At 34.4% G+C, this 17,633-nt stretch overlaps 1 protein-coding gene across 1 annotated transcript; it reads left to right on the plus strand.

The window, feature by feature from the left end:
* The first annotated feature begins 1,817 nt into the window (after nucleotides 1-1,817).
* Nucleotides 1,818-16,669, plus strand: LOC134270005 (uncharacterized). The gene is made up of 24 exons (XM_062752177.1): nucleotides 1,818-2,015; nucleotides 4,834-5,002; nucleotides 5,435-5,636; nucleotides 7,090-7,269; nucleotides 7,487-8,081; nucleotides 8,176-8,513; nucleotides 8,626-9,013; nucleotides 9,999-10,105; nucleotides 10,225-10,403; nucleotides 11,814-12,010; nucleotides 12,124-12,257; nucleotides 13,031-13,096; nucleotides 13,178-13,229; nucleotides 13,410-13,477; nucleotides 13,590-13,744; nucleotides 13,932-14,072; nucleotides 14,157-14,286; nucleotides 14,425-14,513; nucleotides 14,594-14,718; nucleotides 14,844-14,914; nucleotides 15,175-15,401; nucleotides 15,668-15,768; nucleotides 15,891-16,000; nucleotides 16,167-16,669. The coding sequence occupies exons 1-24, from the start codon at nucleotides 1,913-1,915 to the stop codon at nucleotides 16,335-16,337; spliced, it is 4,098 nt and encodes a 1,365-aa protein (XP_062608161.1). The 5' UTR covers nucleotides 1,818-1,912; the 3' UTR covers nucleotides 16,338-16,669.
* The last annotated feature ends 964 nt before the right edge of the window (nucleotides 16,670-17,633 follow it).

The following is a 17,633-nucleotide window of genomic DNA, read 5'->3' on the forward strand; positions in this document are numbered from 1 at the left end:
AAACATTTCGGACTAGCTCTTCGTTTGAAAGAAATTAATTTTTGACAAAGAAGTTGATGAAACAAAAATATCAGCTGTATCGTTTAAGTCATCATTTTGTGGATACAATGACCTTATCAGCAAATGCTGATTTTCATACTAATTGTTAGGCCATAATTTTTACACTGAATTGTCGACGGATTTTTCCATTTTTCCCGATTATTACAAGGAGCGCATGGCGGGTTGACCGGTCGGCAGGGGATGTTAACTCCTGAATGGCACCTGAGTCCACCTCTAGATCTGATGTTTTGAAGGTCCGTGTTTGCTCTGTCCAAATTTTATATTGATTAATGGACTTAAATTGAGCTTGAATACTGTTTGTTTTCTCCATATATTTTATTAATATCCTTTTTTATTTCATCAACATCTATGGACATTTGTTTTGCTCTGATAAGCATAATACAAGTAGACTACCTATACAATAAGGCATATCTAAATTTAAATATGTCATTTTAAAATTGATAATCAGAATACTGACATTTAATCTAGGTTAAAACATATGACATATACATCCTATAACTTAAAGGTTTTTGAAATAATTAAATCATACATCAATTTCAATGGTCGTTCAAATGGAAGAGGAAATTTTACATGCATTCAATATTTTCGAGGAATATAGAATAACACCACAATATTGACCTACAAAAGAAATACGTGATTGAAGGGAAAGGAAGTGAAGTTTTTGAGTGATTAACCTCGATAAGAATTCCCCCGAGATGTCGCCACTTGTTCACCTTTCGTGCAAGATTTAAAATTTACACCTTATCAATTATCATAAGTACTGAGATGACAAAGAGTGAGAGGTCTCAGTCAATCACATGTCTATTAATTGATAAATAAATTATACTGTCATTTCATTAATATATAATAAGTATCGCATGTTTGAAAGAATTCAATAAATATGAAATGTGCATTTTCCCTGTTCAATTTTAAATCCTTCTATAAATTAATTTAAAAATATCGATGCTATGCCGAGAAAAAAAATCGATCTTAAATTCTGATCAAATCCCTAAGCATCGCAAAGACGAAGCAAAGGTTCAGGAAATCTCAGAATTTTTAAACTTGAGATTCTTTAAATTAAAGAACACTCTATGTACACTTCACACTCTTAAAACAAAGGGATCTTCAAAGACCCTCTGGTCACAAAAATGGATTTTCCCCAGAAATTATTTAAAATTTGTCAAAAAAGAAAATCAAAATTAAATGTAAGTTAATTTAGAAACCCACATATTTCGAGAAAAAAAATCATTGTCGAAGATGAAAATAGCAGTGTAGATTTCAATATTAATTTGACTTTAGATCACTCTAACTGGACAAAAATGCAAAGGGAATTGGAACTCTCTAGTGTGTATGATATACATGTACTAGTACGTAGAAGGTCATAATTAAAAAGTCAAGCCGTCAATAAATAAAATCACAGAACCGCAATTTTTCCCCTTCATTTTATTATTAATAAACCAAAACCCAGTTACAAAAAAAGCCAAGAAATCTGAACAGACAAAAAATTAATGAAATCTTTGTCCATTTAAGCTTAATTAAGGAATGTGCATGTACTACTGTCGATGCACTATATTTCAATGATATCATTATCAAAGAATTAAAAGCAAAAATGGATTTTCATTAGCATTGTTAAGCATATTGATGAAAGCACTCATAGGACCCAAAGAATATCTTTGAAAGACAATGTCAATTAATATTTGCAATGTTTCTAATTAACATAAATTTCGTGCATCTAATAACTTTTTTCATACTTTCCCTATACCGGCCTCCCTCTCGTGTCGTACATAAATTAATCACAGAGAAAAAACAAGATATTTAACAGAATAACAAAATCTCAGATGCGCATTTGTTTATTTTGTGTTGAGCATTTGCCATGGAGGGACATAAATTAGTTGCACTACTTTTCCTTATCTGTGTGGATCTTCATTATTCCTTGACCCAGGACACACAACTTCTGGGACCCGCTAACCTTGATAGTAAGTAATCCATGGCAAACATATCCCCCCTGCTGAAGCAAGTGTTATGTAGATTAATAATTTAATTGGAGCTTAATATATGTATCAATATTGAGGTAAGTATGCATGCTATTGTTTTTTCTGGAAAAAAATCCAAATGATCAACAACTGAATTAAAAATTCTTTAACGAAAAATTAAGGACTCTGTAGGATGTCACACAAGTATACTGTAGATTTTTTTTAAACACTCAAATGATTTATCAAGTATTTATTATCTTCATGTATCACAGTTACAGAATGAAAAGCAAAGGTTTTCCCGAATTAATTATTCAAATTCTGCAGATTACATAATGACACTAAGTGGGCGATGACAAATAAATGAAATAATTAAAAGGTTTTAAAATCTTGCTTCATTAATACGAAGGTCGACAAAGAAAGCAGTTTATTTGTAATGAAATTTCTCCAATAAAACCCCACAAACATTCCACATACAAGTAAAGTTTCAATGTCCCTTGTTCACACGAAACATAGTCTCTAGAAACACCATGTTGTAAAAACTAATTGCTTGATTACATTTTAAATCGTTGCTTACACAAGAGAGTTTAAACAAAATGCAAAACTTAATGAGCTGTATGTAGTAACAATGTTACATCACATTAGATAATTGTCGGGCGTTAAATGTCCACAAATATTTTGCTGACCAGACTTTCTGGAAGAAGTACATGTATATGGAGAAAACGAACGTTATTAAAGTTAAAAAGTCTATCCAAACAATACAAATCAGGAGCAGAGCAAACACGGGTCTCTAAAACATCAGAGGTGGGATCAGGTGTCATGGAGGAGTGAGCATCCCTTGCTAGTCACTAGTCACACCTTGTTTGTACTCATTGTTATGATCAAGAAAAACGGTCGACAACTCAGTGAAAATTAAATAATGAACATCAACCTGTGTGAAAAACATCAGTCAGCATTTCACTCAGGGAAAGGTTGTATTCGCTGACAAGGTCATCGTATCGCCTAGCTGCAGAACTGTAGCTCTCAGAAAAAATATATATTGATAGACTAGAGAGCTACAGTGCCACCCATTGAAAAAACTGTATATCTATTGCGCTCAAAAAAGTGCGCTGTTTCTGGATTAATTGTTCAAAATTCTTACCTCAATTGCAAAAAAAGCTAGATTTCAATAAATTCCTTACTCCTCTATCAATTACTTTTGTAGTTTACATCTGTACGAAGCGCGTTGGACCGAATAATCTTGCAAACCAAAATGGCAGTATAGATAGGCGAAATTTTCGATGATCTCAATTTACGGACCAGGAGGGCTATTAAAAACAATTATAAGGAATGTTTTGTTGTGGAAACAGTGAAAGATTATGTTAGGAACACACGGTTAGTAATATTTTGAAATGACGGTTTTAAATACATAGAGAAATAAATCGAAAAGCAGCGCACTTTTTTGTGCGCAATAAATATACAATTTTTCCATGGGTGGCACTGTAGCTCTCCAGTCTATCAATATATATTTTTCGGAGAGCTACAGTTCTGCAGCTACGTATCGCCGCAAAAAAAATGACTTCAAACTAGACTGTTGATATCCATGTTTCCTCAACTTGTTTGTCAATAGCTTGTCTCGTTTTAGAAATTATCCATACATCCTCGAATCACCCGAGACACTTAAGCCCCATAAACAGGTGATAAGGGTATACATGTATTGCTAAATAACTGAGGGGGATTTTCTTACTATTGAAAAGTTGAAGTTAAGACATTTATCATAAAGCTTGATTGTTTTAAAGTTACCACTATAGTCTTTTTTAACAGACTCTGTGGTATCTTATATTTCGTGCTCAATGGGATATATCGAGTCGACATACGAGTAGAAGTAACTATTGTTGATATGATGATACACTGTACATCGTCGATACCATGTATATCTAAATGTCGAGTTGAAGGCCACGACTTGTGTTTTCTTGTTAAGATGTTTTTGAATAAATTTTGCTTCATAGGACTACAAAATATACGTCTGCTTTTTGAGCAGGAGAGTAAAAATTTCTTTAAAACAACAAATTGCTTAATATTTTCAATGATATTCACGTACAGTTTCATATAATTTAATCTACTTGTATTTCATATACTTTTTAAAAATATATATCTATGACAAAGTAATGTGTAAAAAAGCTTAAAATACTGCCTATGATTCACTTAAATCGAAACGATATCAAATTGTACAGTATAATACAAATGAATTGAATACATTTTTAGTTTAGATACAGGCACTTGTCTTTGGAATAAAGTTATTGATTTGAGCACCAGATAATACATTAAAGTAATGAATTAATCATTTATATCTACATCTAATGAAAGCTAACAACTTTTTAAATGATTGAATTTTGAAAAAAAGTGTATGGGAAAATGAATTATAAAAGGTTGATAGGCGCAATTAATCGAAGACAAAATGGCATAAAATTTATGACTTAGCATGTAAATATATAGGTGATTAAGACAGTTTTTTTGTAATCAAATCCTTAATTGAATCTTATCTATCTTTGCTAGATAAAATGATTTTTGTGTGTTTATATGATTTCAAAATTCTTGATATATGTTTCCTAAATATAAAATTTCGTCAAAAATAATGCTAACAATATAACAAAACTGAACCTAAATGTAAATCGTAAACAAATTAAAACAGTTTTTTTTCATTAATCAAAGAAAAAAATATGCAGAGATATATATTCTTATAGTGTTGCCAATGGCTAGTTTACTCAGTCCCCCTAAAATAAACATAGATAAATCACGAATGGACCGTGGTAAACAGACATTTATTCATTTTGACTGGCTTTAGCTTTAAACAGAGAAGTTCGGAGACATCTTCTGTCAACCATTACACGAGAGTTGTCGACCGTGAAACAGATGATAGATTCCATGCAGCCAAAGATGGCAGATTGTCAGAATAAGACGCATGCGCTGTTGGGAGACTGCATCCACTGTGTCAATGATTTATGCCAAAACAGGTTATACAAACTTATGTTTAAAGCTATTAATTCATACATTTGATTTGTTGGTCAAAATCAGCAATCGAACCCTTTCGACAAAAGATTATATCAAAGTTTCTCTTACATTAGAAATGTGACTATTAAAATCAACAGCCTACTAGTATTTTCGTTAATTATAAAAAAGAAATGACGTCATCTAAAATAAGGTTCATTTCCCCTGATTATGTGCATTTGTAAAAATTCTGTTGGAAAACATCCATTCCAGTACCACTTTACTAATTTGACCATTGGCTCAGCAATGATTATGCACATACAATATACATAATTAATTCTCCTCGTTGGAATCCGACCGGCGACACTCGCCCAATAGTCTGAATTGCTAAAATATCGAGGAAATGTCAAGAATAAAGCATAATTTATTTACTAAGATATGATATTTTTTGGTTACAGAATCAGGAAGTGCCGGGGGATCACGAAAGTTGTTCTTCCTGCCGCAGGGGGCGTCTCGGTCTCCAACCACCAGAACGAGGCTGGAGAATCCATAGTTAAGATCTGCAGCATCCTACGCGATAACTCCAGGTCATGCCAGACGATCATGAACCCCGATGGTATCATGGTCTCATCCATTTCTAGCATGGGAAATAATCTACAGGTATATAAAAGAACAGAAATATACAAAACATATTTCTTTGATAAAATTCTTTTAAATTGTATTTTTTTTTTTTGGTTTACCCAACTAATATTTAAAAAAAAAACAAGGTCAAGGGTCAGATATCATAGCATGCTCGGAAATATCTTATTACAGAATATGCAAATGTCAAATATGAAAGCTCTATCTATTGTCAATCAAAAGATGAAAGAAAATAATAGCACTTTTGAAAGATGGGTCAAACGTCAAGGTTCAAGGTCACGGGATCAAAAAATCATTGTGTATTTAGAAAGGTCTTGTCAATGGTAATATACACGTGAAATCCCTATCTCTTCTCATTCAAAAGTTATGACCAAGGTTTTAATAAAGTAACACAATGAGTCAAAATCATGTTTTTCTTTTAAGATATCTGTAGCATAAAAAGAAAGACTTGTGAAAATTTTGAGTATATAGCGAAGATATGACAATAAAACTGCACTGTAAAGCAAGAAAAGACTGCACATTATAAGTGCCAGAAAATCGAAGGTTGTATCTACCGTTTCGTTGTTTTCGTGTATTTCAAGGTCACGCCACTTATATTTTTAGCTCAAACTTGTAAACAAACATTCAACTGGAGCATGCAAAGGTGAGAAATATATTCCAACAACCTTTTTCAAGAGATTGCATCAAATTGTTGGTCTACTTACATTCATCCCTGGGTACTTGAGACCATGGTAACTATGGTAACTTTTCTGCGCACGCGTACAATAGGGAGGAAGAAGTAAATGCAATATTTTCGCTATGGAGCAAACTGAAATTATTTTTACTTTTATTTTTCTCCATAAAAATAGATTTTTTAGGTTCTGAAATCTGTACTTTTCTGAAACCTAATACTTTTAGGAATTGAACAAAATTTACTCGGGTCATGCAAAAATTCTACGTTTATCAATTTTCCCCTTTGTGCGTCACAGTTTCTCTTTAAGTTTTTGAAAAGTAGGCCAAACTTCAAGGTCAAGATCACGAGGTCAAAATCATAGTGTATTTAAAAGGTCTTGTCACTGGTAATATGCATGTTTAATATGAAATTCATATCTCTTCTCATTCAAAAGATAGGAGCAAGGTTCAAGTTTTTGTGACAGACGGACAGACTGCCAGACGTACAGACTGACAGACGGACAGATTAGATTTAATGTCCCATCGCTTTAACGAATAAAATTCGAGAAAGTATGGCGAAAAAACATAAAAGTACATGTTCTAATTTCAAAACATCGAAACAACATAACATTGAATGACAAATGACAAATGAGATCCCTTCTCTAGAAAACACAAGAAACGACCAATCTTATTGTGTAAAATAGATAAAAACAGTACCAACCACATTAAGTGTGACGCAATTCTACATCAAATAAACTGGTTTTAATTATACAAATAAACAGGATGTTAAAGAATTAATCCCGTTTTCTATTCATTTTAATAGGTGCATCTGCAAAGTGCTGTAAATGACCTTGGCGGAAACGTTGGAACGTTTGTCAATGGGATGCAGACTTTCATTGGTGGGTTCAGTCCATCAAAATCCTCCCTCAATGCTTCAGAATGGGAAGCCCTGCAACGGGCTGGAGAACAGTATGGGCGGATTGCCAACGAAATGGGACAACAGGTGAAAAGGACAAACCGCCTTAACTTTCACCAAGCTTTTTAGATATTATTTTTTAAAGAAAAGTTTTCTTTTTGTTTTAAAGCATCAAATAATGAGGAATTTATTTAATCGTAGTCGTTGTAACAGTAATGCCCAAATTTTCCAGTGAAAATGTTATATTTAAACTATTAAAAAATGCTTTAAAATTTCTAAATACAGAACATTACTTTTATATCAGATGGCTCAAATGGGTATGGAAATGGGTCGTTCAATGAACAATTTTGCCCATGGAATGAACCAAGGAATGAACCAAATGGCGATGGGATTAACAGACATGTTCAACAACATGGCTGCCAGTTTTGGACAATGGAACGTTCCAAATGGCGTCCCAAGCGTTGTCAACATCAACTCGCAAATACCAGGCAACTCACACACTGTAGTTAACATTAACTCTAACATAGGATCATATCAAGACCCAGTTGTCCAGAGTCCAGCCAATATCCAGCAGATTGATATGCATTTGCCTGAATATCCATCAGCAGTGAACATAAATTCTCAGATCCACACACAAAACAACATACCCAACTCAGCAAAATCCCTTCACAATACCCAGTCTGTCTCGTCTTCAAATGTCGTGAGGATAAATGATAAAGTTTACCGACAGAAGAATAGCAATGTTCCGCATGTCTTAAATATCGATACACACATTCAGAACAAAAATGGTAAAATTCCACGAAATCAGAACGTCAACATAAACATGGGACAATCTTTTGGACCATTTGACGGACATGCGTTTGCAGCTAATATGAATAATTACATGACCAATCTCTTTAGTAAGTTCCAGTCATCACTTTTTCGAAGATGACAATTTTTATAACGCACAATGCTACAAAATTAGCGTTTTATATACGCGCTTTCCTCTTTTAGGTAACATCTTCGGAAGGAAAAAGCGAGCAGTTCCTTCTTTTGAACCAACATCAACAACTTCTGCTACACCTAGTCTGAAACGGTTTAAAGTATCCAGCAGACGATCGCGAAGAAGAAAATCAAAATCAGGAAAGTCAAAAACGAGGAAGAATTTCTCAACTACCACCACTACGCCTGCGCCAGTCAGCCCAGAAACAGCACCTAAAACTGCGGCGGCACCCACCACAACCCCGTCACAAGCCACTCCAGCAGTAAAAGTTCACTCAGATCAACTCGCCTCTCAACTCGAGCAGACCATTGTTGACCGTTTTACGCAACCAAGCAAAGAAACCCCAAAAGTATTATTACATCCATTTATTATTCCAAAATCAGCTTCAAAAGCATAAATTATGTCTTTCCAAAAGTTGGTATATTGCTTATAAATGCAGTAATATATCTTTTTGTTGATAGGTAACAACCGTTGTAATTGATCCACCAAAGACGTCAGAACTATCATTTGATCCAGAGGTTATTTCACAAAAGCTCGGAACAACAGAGAAAATCCCCAACTCGCACGACGATTCTCCCGCCCTGCAGGCACTGTTAGGCGTTATCCTGCCAGAGGAAGCTTACGATTTCCCAGTGCAGTCCTCTACAGTGGCTCCTATCACGCCCATTAGCCTTGGACTGGAGGATCTGTTCAAGTCTATGACTGTTCCACCAAATGTTGAGAGTTCATCCGATGTTCCAGACTGTGGAACTATAGTTATCGATCCAGATTCATGTGCTAGATATAAGTCTCAATGTGCAACTTGTGCCAACTACATCGACAAAAATAAGGGAGATATTCTTCAGAAAGGTATTAAAAGTCTTTTTGGTTGTTGGTAATTTCATAGACTTTGTTTATCATCAGGTGACAATACTCTAGTATTGTGTCCTGCGTTCTATTTAATTTACTTAACGAGGCAGTATAGTGTTGCATGTTCTGTAATGCAGAATTTTGTACAACTGACACTTTCTACCGTAAAGCGGGTTTTTTTAGCGGGTGTAAAAGTTAGCGTTATATTCGTTAAAGGATATGCCAATAATCTATTTTACGGATATGGAGTTCCATGACATTGCAAACCAAGATATACGTAAATAGATCACATCTTAAGTTAAAAACAAATTCGTATACCGGTGCAGACGGCAGACAAAGTTTGAATAGATCTTTTTTTCACCTAGAATTAATACGCAAAGTTGTGTCACCACCATTTCTTCCACAGAGAAACTATTGTTTCAGTTTAAATCAGTAGCATGTTTTTAGCAATTTAAGCCAAAAAAGTCTGCTTAGTATTTATGAGGAAAAAATAGCCAACTTCTACCAACATTTATTTAAATAACATCAATCGGAATTCTATATCAATGTTTGATAGAAATTTCGGAAAACTTGAACTAATGGCATGATAGAGAAAACTGATTTTACTCAACACAAAATGTAAATCAGACTAAGTTTGACAGCGTTGAATACAATATACGACATTCTAAGTAATAGTCATTTGTCGAGTTTGACAGATCCTTAATTACACGACATTTTTCTAGCTAAATAGTATGAGACTGGTTTTAATTAAAATATACTTTAATAAATTATTGGCGCACTTGGGAACAAGGTTAAGCATCAAGGTATTATCACTCTTATTTTTCAAGACAATTTTTGTTCTTTGAATAAATCGTTTTGGCTTAAATTGCCATATTTTGGACAGTGAGGAGCTACCATGCAATGGCAAAAACACCTTCTATAGATATCAGTATCACAGTATAGGTGTTTAAGAAATAGATATATTAATTTTTGTTGTTTCAAACAGTTTGTGGTACAAGAATCGTAAAGAATGGAAATAAATTGACGGAGAAGCTAGAGAAACTCAACGAAGTTTATGATCAAGTGATATCCTCCTCCAATTTTATCACAGAGGTGAGATTTTCTCCCGATATAATGAAAATGTTCAGTGTAAAGAAGCACTACAAAATATGCCAAAGATCATCTTCGACTGTATGACTTAAAATAATATTTTGTTGGTTTTTGTTTTTTAGGTTGAATTTCAAAGGTCAAACATCGACCCCGTGACCTTAACGGTCCCAGATATGAAGGTCAGGGCACTAGTGAGAGGAAAGCCTCTCCGATTTTCCTCTAAAGCTCCCCTGTATGTGTTCGATATGGCAAAAACTGCGACGACATTATCTAAGCAAATTTGGCAATACTGGTCCCCAAACCACTACAAAACACCATAGCATAGTCAGCGAGAGCATGCGCAGTAGACATGTGAAAGAGACTGCTCGGATGGTTAGGGGTTCCATTCCGTGAGATGGCCCTTATCTTTAAGACACTTTTAAAGATTTATTTATTTTATTGCGAATGTGTAAGTACATGTATTTAAAGTTGTACAGTTAACAAGAGGAAGAGAGACGATTTTATGATGATTCCGATCCTTAAAGGAACAAGGTTGTGTTTTATTGTTTTATGTTTATTTATTTTATTTGTTGATCATTGTATAATAAACATAGAGAACTCTCCACGTACTTTTTTTATCCAGCAGTCAATAAAAATCAGTACTTCTGAATGCTTCAGTATAATTAATTTAATTGAATTTTTCCGATCAAGATTTAGAAGTAAATAATTTTCATATCTTATCTAGAAAAAAAACATTATTTTTTTCAAAATCAATCAGAATAATGTTTCTGTTAAGAACAGTAATTTTTCGATGAACAGAAGTTGAATACAGTTTTTATATTCCTGTAATCCAAGATTCTGGGGGTTAATAGGTCTTTGTCTAGTAGTCTGAATATCTGCAAATTCTTACCCTCACCGTACGCTGATTTTTGAATGGTTGGTGCAAGGGCTTTCATATTTCGTAATGTATTCATTGTGTCTTAAACCCTTCTTCAGGCAACAGTATTTCAACCTCTTCTAGGCCTGGAGTTTGACCTTCTTTAGAAAACTTTTTCCTCGTCTACGTTTTATAAACGGTTGGTACTAAGACTTTCGTATTTCACATGAAAATTCCTTGTGAAGAGACTTTTCTGAGTTTCAATATTTTTGACCTCATGGCTTAGATCTCGGAATTTGAGCTACTTTTGAAAAAAATACTTTGGCTACCATCTGCCATTCGCGAAAATTTTTGCAAACACATCTTGCACAACATGTCATTCGCATGAATAATTTGTGATAGGACTGAAATCATCAAATTACCATCCATATATAGAGAAAATACAGCAAACTGAAATTAAGTGATTTAAAAAACAAATAAACTCAACAGAGCATGTTGAATATCTACATAATATACTTTCATATTCAATTCGTTATTGCCTTGGGCTGTTTAAGTACATTTGAATGACACTTTTTAAGTTTAATTATCCGATCATCTGCACACATGTTAATACTAAATGTAAAAGTAGATAACGCAGGCAGACATTCAAGAATCCTTTATCGGCATGGGAACATTTTTTCGGATTTATTTCTTATCATCCGTTCCGTAAATTCTTATCACTTCTGCTAACCTAAGTACTATATGTGTAACACTCGTAATTTGATAGAATGTGTAAGTATTATTGCTTGAGTCTGCAATGCCCGTCTTGAGAGCTGCTTTGCTGATCGAGTGACAACCAACAATGGCGGCAACATTTTCGGTTTTGGATTACTGCTTGTTCGCTGCCGTTCTTCTTGTGTCTGCAGTAGTGGGACTCTACTATTTTCTCAAAGAAAAGTTTGGGAAGAAGGAGATGACAGCAGACGACCTGTTGATGGGAGGACGAGATATGGGCGTGTTTCCAGTAGCCATGTCTTTGGTTGCTAGTTACATGTCGGCAATCACTGTTCTTGGTTTGTATCCTTCACAGCAACATTACCAAATCATAATGACAGAGATTTTCAGAAAGAATTCGTTATAAAGTATCTGAAAAGAAACAAAGATATCGGTATTTCTTCTTTTACAGGGGTACCAACCGAAATGTACGTTTATGGTACACAATATTTTCTCGTGGGATTTTCCGGGCTGATGACCTATCCAGCCACTTGTTTTATTTTTCTTCCATTTTTTCACAACCTTGGACTCACCAGTGCATATCAGGTATGATAGTGTTGGGATCCATTGCACTAACACAGTAAACGTCCCGAATAGAACTTACTTCCGTCTTTTAAATGGACTGTTCGAAGATACTAAGGCAAGTCCTTGCTTAGATTCTTCAATATCTTCATACTGACTTGTAGAGATATTTTAAATATGACAACAACTGTTGCATCCAAACTTTCCATCATCTATAAGATATTGTTATTTTAGAATGCTTGTTGTCAACATTTCAGTGCAATCTACAGACTTTGATTGTAAAGTTTGAATTGGTTCATGATCTTAAGACTAGTTCCTCAACTATCTGTTGGAATAATTATGGGCACAAATTGTGCTTCCATTTTGTTTTATTTATGAAGTAGAATTTGTTTTAATACTTCTATATTAGGGAAAAAAAAGTCTTTCTGTAGCGTTCTATTTGACATTAGAATATATCGACAACGTCTTACATATAACAATACTTATTTTCATTCTTTTATCAAACAAATATACCGGTATCTCACTGAAATCAAGAAAAACATCCATAGAATCAGCAACAATTCTTTAATATTTGAACGTTTTACTTACTGGCTTAACGTTTATGGCAAAATAACTTTGTGATAAATCGGATAAATTATATTTAAATAACTCTCCATTTCTGGAAACAATAATTCTACAGCCAACTGTATGTCTCCCATCTGATTCGCTGATGTGCCCTTTGTTGTTCTGTTTTTTAATCATATGAGGAAATCTGCAGTCAACCTATGACTGATAATGCAATGTGTCTTGAACTTTAGTACCTGGAGCTCCGGTTCAACCGATGGACAAGATGTCTTGCTTCTTTCGTGTTCGTCCTCGAAATGGTAAGACTTTTTTTTTTTATCAAAGTTAACTAAATTTTCTTAAGTCTTGAAATAAATCCTAATGAATTCTTTCACTTTTAGATTTTATACATGGCTGTGGTTTTATATGCACCTGCACTCGCTCTCAATCAAGGTAGGTACGTTAACTATTTGTTACATTGTTGCATTTGGTTAGTTCCAAGTAAAGCAAAGAAAATCCATCTGCTTCGATATGATGCCTTTTTCAGTCCAGCTCAATTTTCTTTCTTTTGGAGAATTTTCTTTGAGCGATAATAGTTCGATAGGTTGCTGATCATTTGAATGTTCATTTTAGTGACTGGGCTATCTTTGTGGGGTTCTATTGTCAGTGTCGGTGTCGTGGTGACATTTTACACCTCTTTGGTAAGCAGTTCTTTTTTACTTTTCTTTTGGAAAATAGAATATTATGTCAGAAAATGTAGACTGTGTATAATTATTTATTGACTTTAGGATAAAGTTTCTCTTTGATGTGTAGGGTGGGCTACGAGCCGTGGTCTGGACGGACACGTTTCAGACATTTGTTGTTGTCGGAGGACTGATCGGGATCATTATCATGGGTAGTAATAAACTGGGAGGAATAGGAGAAGTGTGGCGGATCTCACAAGAGGGACAAAGGATAAAGTTTTTCGAGTAAGCCTATATAAAAAGATGTTAAAAGGCAGTTTTTAATGCGATTCATAGAATTCAAAGTTTTGTCCAAGAAATAATATGCTTGAGCTAAATATCAAGTCAGAGAACTACTAATTTTGCATGTATAAATAAAGTACTTATAAACGGACTAAATGGAAAATATCAAAATGTTCCTCTTTCGCTACAGTTTTGACTTCAGTCCTTTCAAGCGCTGTACATTCTGGGGCCTCATTGTTGGAAGCTTTATTGGTCAACTGACAATATACGGATCCAGCCAGACCATGCTACAGCGTTATATGAGTATAAGCAATGTGCGCAAGTCACAACTGTACGTCACATCCGGTATTTTTTAAATATGGGCATTGAAGGGTGTATCTATTTCAAACTTAAGTTGACTTTATTTGCTCTTCAGTGCACTGTTCGTAAGTCTACCCACCACTATTCTTCTCGTAGCGTTAGTCTGTGTGGCAGGTCTTGTTATATACGCTACTTATCATGCGTGTGATCCTCTACTTGATGGAAAAATTATATCAAGAGACCAGGTAAAATTTATCGAATTTTTTGTTTAAGTTGAAAAAGTGGAAACAAGTGAAATATCCAAATGTCAAATTCATAAATGTACTCGGTACATACATGTAATAGTCCTACTATTTTGAATTTCCTCTTCCTTTTCTTTCAAGTTGTTGCCTTATTACGTGATGGAGTCACTTGGGGGAATACCAGGTGTCCCAGGCATATTTGTCGCCTGTATTTTCAGTGCATCTTTGAGGTAGCTTTTGGTTTTTAATCACTTTCTAACAAGCTGTTGCCTTATCAAATGAAAAATTAGGATATTTCATCTCCTCTTAGCTCCATCTCCTCTTGTTTGAATGCTGTATCAATCACAATTCTGGAAGATCTAGTCAAGCCAGCCATGGAGTACTTTGACAAGACAATGTGCATGCAAACAGAGGCAAGACTGGCCAAGTTTTTAGGTAGGATAGCCCCCCCCCCCCTCCGCAAATGAAGCCTACAGATATTTAGGCCATTTGAACTTTTATTTCCTTCATTTACTTATAAAGTACTAGTATTCTAAATACAGCTACAATTTTAATTTCAGGAATATTGAGTGGAGTCCTTGTTATAGCATTTGCCTTCCTGTGTACAATTCTTGGTTCTACTGTGTTGCAGGTGTGTCTTTCTCTTGTTTTGATCAATCAATCAATTGATTTGAAAGATTTTCGAGTTTCTTCTATAATTGTTTTCACTTACAGATAATGATAAGTGTCTTTGGATTGGCAGGTGGTCCTCTGTTAGGTGTGATTGTACTGGGAATGTTCTTTCCTTGTGTAAATGGCAAGGCAAGTTACAATGAACAATTTTGATCAAGATACAACAATTTGAAAAAAAAAATTCTTAAAAAATCAACGTATTACTAATCCAATCAACAGGGTGCCTTTGCAGCATTGATCCTTAGCACAGTAATAATGTTCTGGATTGTGATTGGTTCCTTTGTCTACGAAGTACCTATGCCCGTTCTTCCCTTTTCAACAGAGGGTTGTTTAGCTGAAGAAAGCACTGTGTCTTACGTTTTCAATGCATTCACCACTCACATCAGCGATTTAAATCACGTGATTCCTCAAACAGTAACAACGACACTTGCACCGTGGATAGAATGGTAGAAATTTTATTTTGTATTTTCAGAGAACATCTGTTGCTCTTTTCCACAATAATTGCTCACTACATATAACAAGTTCAGAACTTTGATTTTCCCATATTTTTTTAAAAAGTAAATAGTATTACTAGTACCTTTGTTTAAAACAGGATTGTTTTGAATTTCTAATTTACGTGTATCTCAAGAACATCATTACAATTTTTGGAAATATTTTTGACAATTTGAATTGAGGTTTCCCCTCTTTTAGATTTACTTTAAATTATCTTCAGGTCCGGTTTTAAGATGATCTACAGTATCTCCTTTCTCTGGTACCCCACTGTGGCCCTGTTTGTCGCTCTGGTGGTCGGCATTGTCGTCAGCTGTGTCACTGGTTAGTTAATCCTCAACAAGGTCGTGCTTCTAACATCAATTTTTTTACATTTTATATGAGGTATAAAAAGTTAGATAAGATATATATTTACAAGGATTGAAATGATCGCTTTTATTCTGAAGGTTGGACAAAACAGCCAATAAGCTCCCGGTTTGTGTACCCTGTTGCAGAAAAGTTATGTTGCTGTTTTCCTTATCGCGCTAGACTAAAGTGTGATAAGCTTTTTACATATGTAAGACAATTTACCCATTTAGAAGTATATTATTTCATTCGCATTCAATAATGTAAACAAGTTGTGTGGATAATGTTTTTGAATAACAAATATGCAAGAAACTTCTTTGTACTTAGCAGAGCATTCAAGTTTATCTCCATGTTAAACATACTGTATTTGTCTGTAGAATGTACTCTCTCCTGGTGGAGAGGAATTGTTAACAGATGAAGAAGATGAAGATGTTAATTCCTCAAAATCTCTGAAAATGTGTTCCCGGGAGACGGCCAGACTTCTTCCCAGGGAAACAAATAGAATGGACAGTTTTGAAGCGGAATTGGACGTTACGACTCCTGTCTAAAACAAGATTTTTTTAATGTGGTGCTTGACTCGGCTGTTTGTTTGATGATGTTTCTGTGGAAGCTTGAGTTTGTTGATTGAATTGTACGTGTCAAGGGGCTCTTGCGCCAAATATTCTCGTTTTACAGTATGTGAGGATTTTATAATAAATGTGTGTGTGCTTTAAAATCGATTTGAATGTTCACCTGGCTGTTCCCTCACCCCGAGGAAACGAAAGGAAAACTTAAATACACACATGGACATAAAACACAGATATATCTATGTCAAGAATTGATTTTTGTGTCCTGGAAAATAAGATTTTGAATAAAAGAAGATGGAAAGGGTATCAACTTATTTTAGTTTTTTGATCCATCATTCACAGGATTTTAGAGTCGGTGTATTTTCTTTGGCGGATTTTTCGCATTTGGGATCAATTTCTACTCAATACTTGTAATTGACCAATGAAAACTAAAACATATGGACAAATGATGAGCAGTTTTGTGTTTTGGATTGATCCAAAATAATTTACCTCTCATTTATGAGTTCTTGCACTTGAGTAAACTCGGAAATATTCCATTTTTAACTTTGTATATCAACACCTGCATGTACATTGTTTTCCCTTCTTCTTTAAGCTTCTGTCGTAGTTATTTCTGGGGAAGTTTTGTGATAAATAGTTGACAATTCATGATACCTTCTTTTTTTAATAAATACAAGTAAGTAAACTAATGCAAGAAATATCCTTTCCAAATTAAGGGCTTGCCTTTGTGTGCGGCCAAGTGAGAATTACTGAATATAAAAGCCTTCATACCTTTTAAATAAAGGCTTGCTAACACTTAAAATCTGGTCAATCTCTCTTCATAATGAAAATCATCTTTGGGTATATGCAGCCTAATGCATTGACACATCCAGGAATTTGCTGCTATAAAGTGCGCAGTGAATCAAAACCTTTCTTAATATCCAGTCAATGTTTACTTAACTTTTGAAACTTTTGGTGTTTATCGTTAGTCAATTCCAACAGAAACAATATTGCATTCTAGTCCAGTGCAGTAAGTGTAGTTAAATTCTTATTAAGATGAGCAGGATCATTTCTCTGGCAAATGGAAAAATCCACTAGTCAGCAAGGACAAGTTTTCCTTTCTTCTGGATGTTTTGTCCACACCAAAACTTGTCGGTTGATGAAAAATCATCAATACACAACTTTGTCGAAAAGTCTTTCGACACAATTACTGATGATAGTTAATTTTGATTCCTATCAAAGGAAACAAATATTTTTAAAAAATGTGAATTACCAGCAATCCCACCAAGTATGTTCCTTTTC

The sequence above is a fragment of the Saccostrea cucullata genome, unplaced genomic scaffold, assembly GCF_032062105.1.
Source record: "Saccostrea cucullata isolate Sc308-1 unplaced genomic scaffold, CSIRO_AGI_Scuc_v1 ctg261, whole genome shotgun sequence".
In the NCBI taxonomy this organism is placed as follows: Eukaryota; Metazoa; Mollusca; class Bivalvia; order Ostreida; family Ostreidae; genus Saccostrea; species Saccostrea cuccullata.

What these genes read in the sequence shown, in the direction of transcription:
- LOC134270005 (XM_062752177.1), top strand. Translation starts at nt 1,913, where the DNA reads ATGGAGGGACATAAATTAGTTGCACTACTTTTCCTTATCTGTGTGGAT. An exon ending in CAAGCAAAGAAACCCCAAAA is followed by an intron (nt 8,514 to 8,625) that starts GTATTATTACAT and finishes TTTTGTTGATAG; the next exon opens with GTAACAACCGTTGTAATTGA. An exon ending in GTCGGCAATCACTGTTCTTG is followed by an intron (nt 12,011 to 12,123) that starts GTTTGTATCCTT and finishes CTTCTTTTACAG; the next exon opens with GGGTACCAACCGAAATGTAC.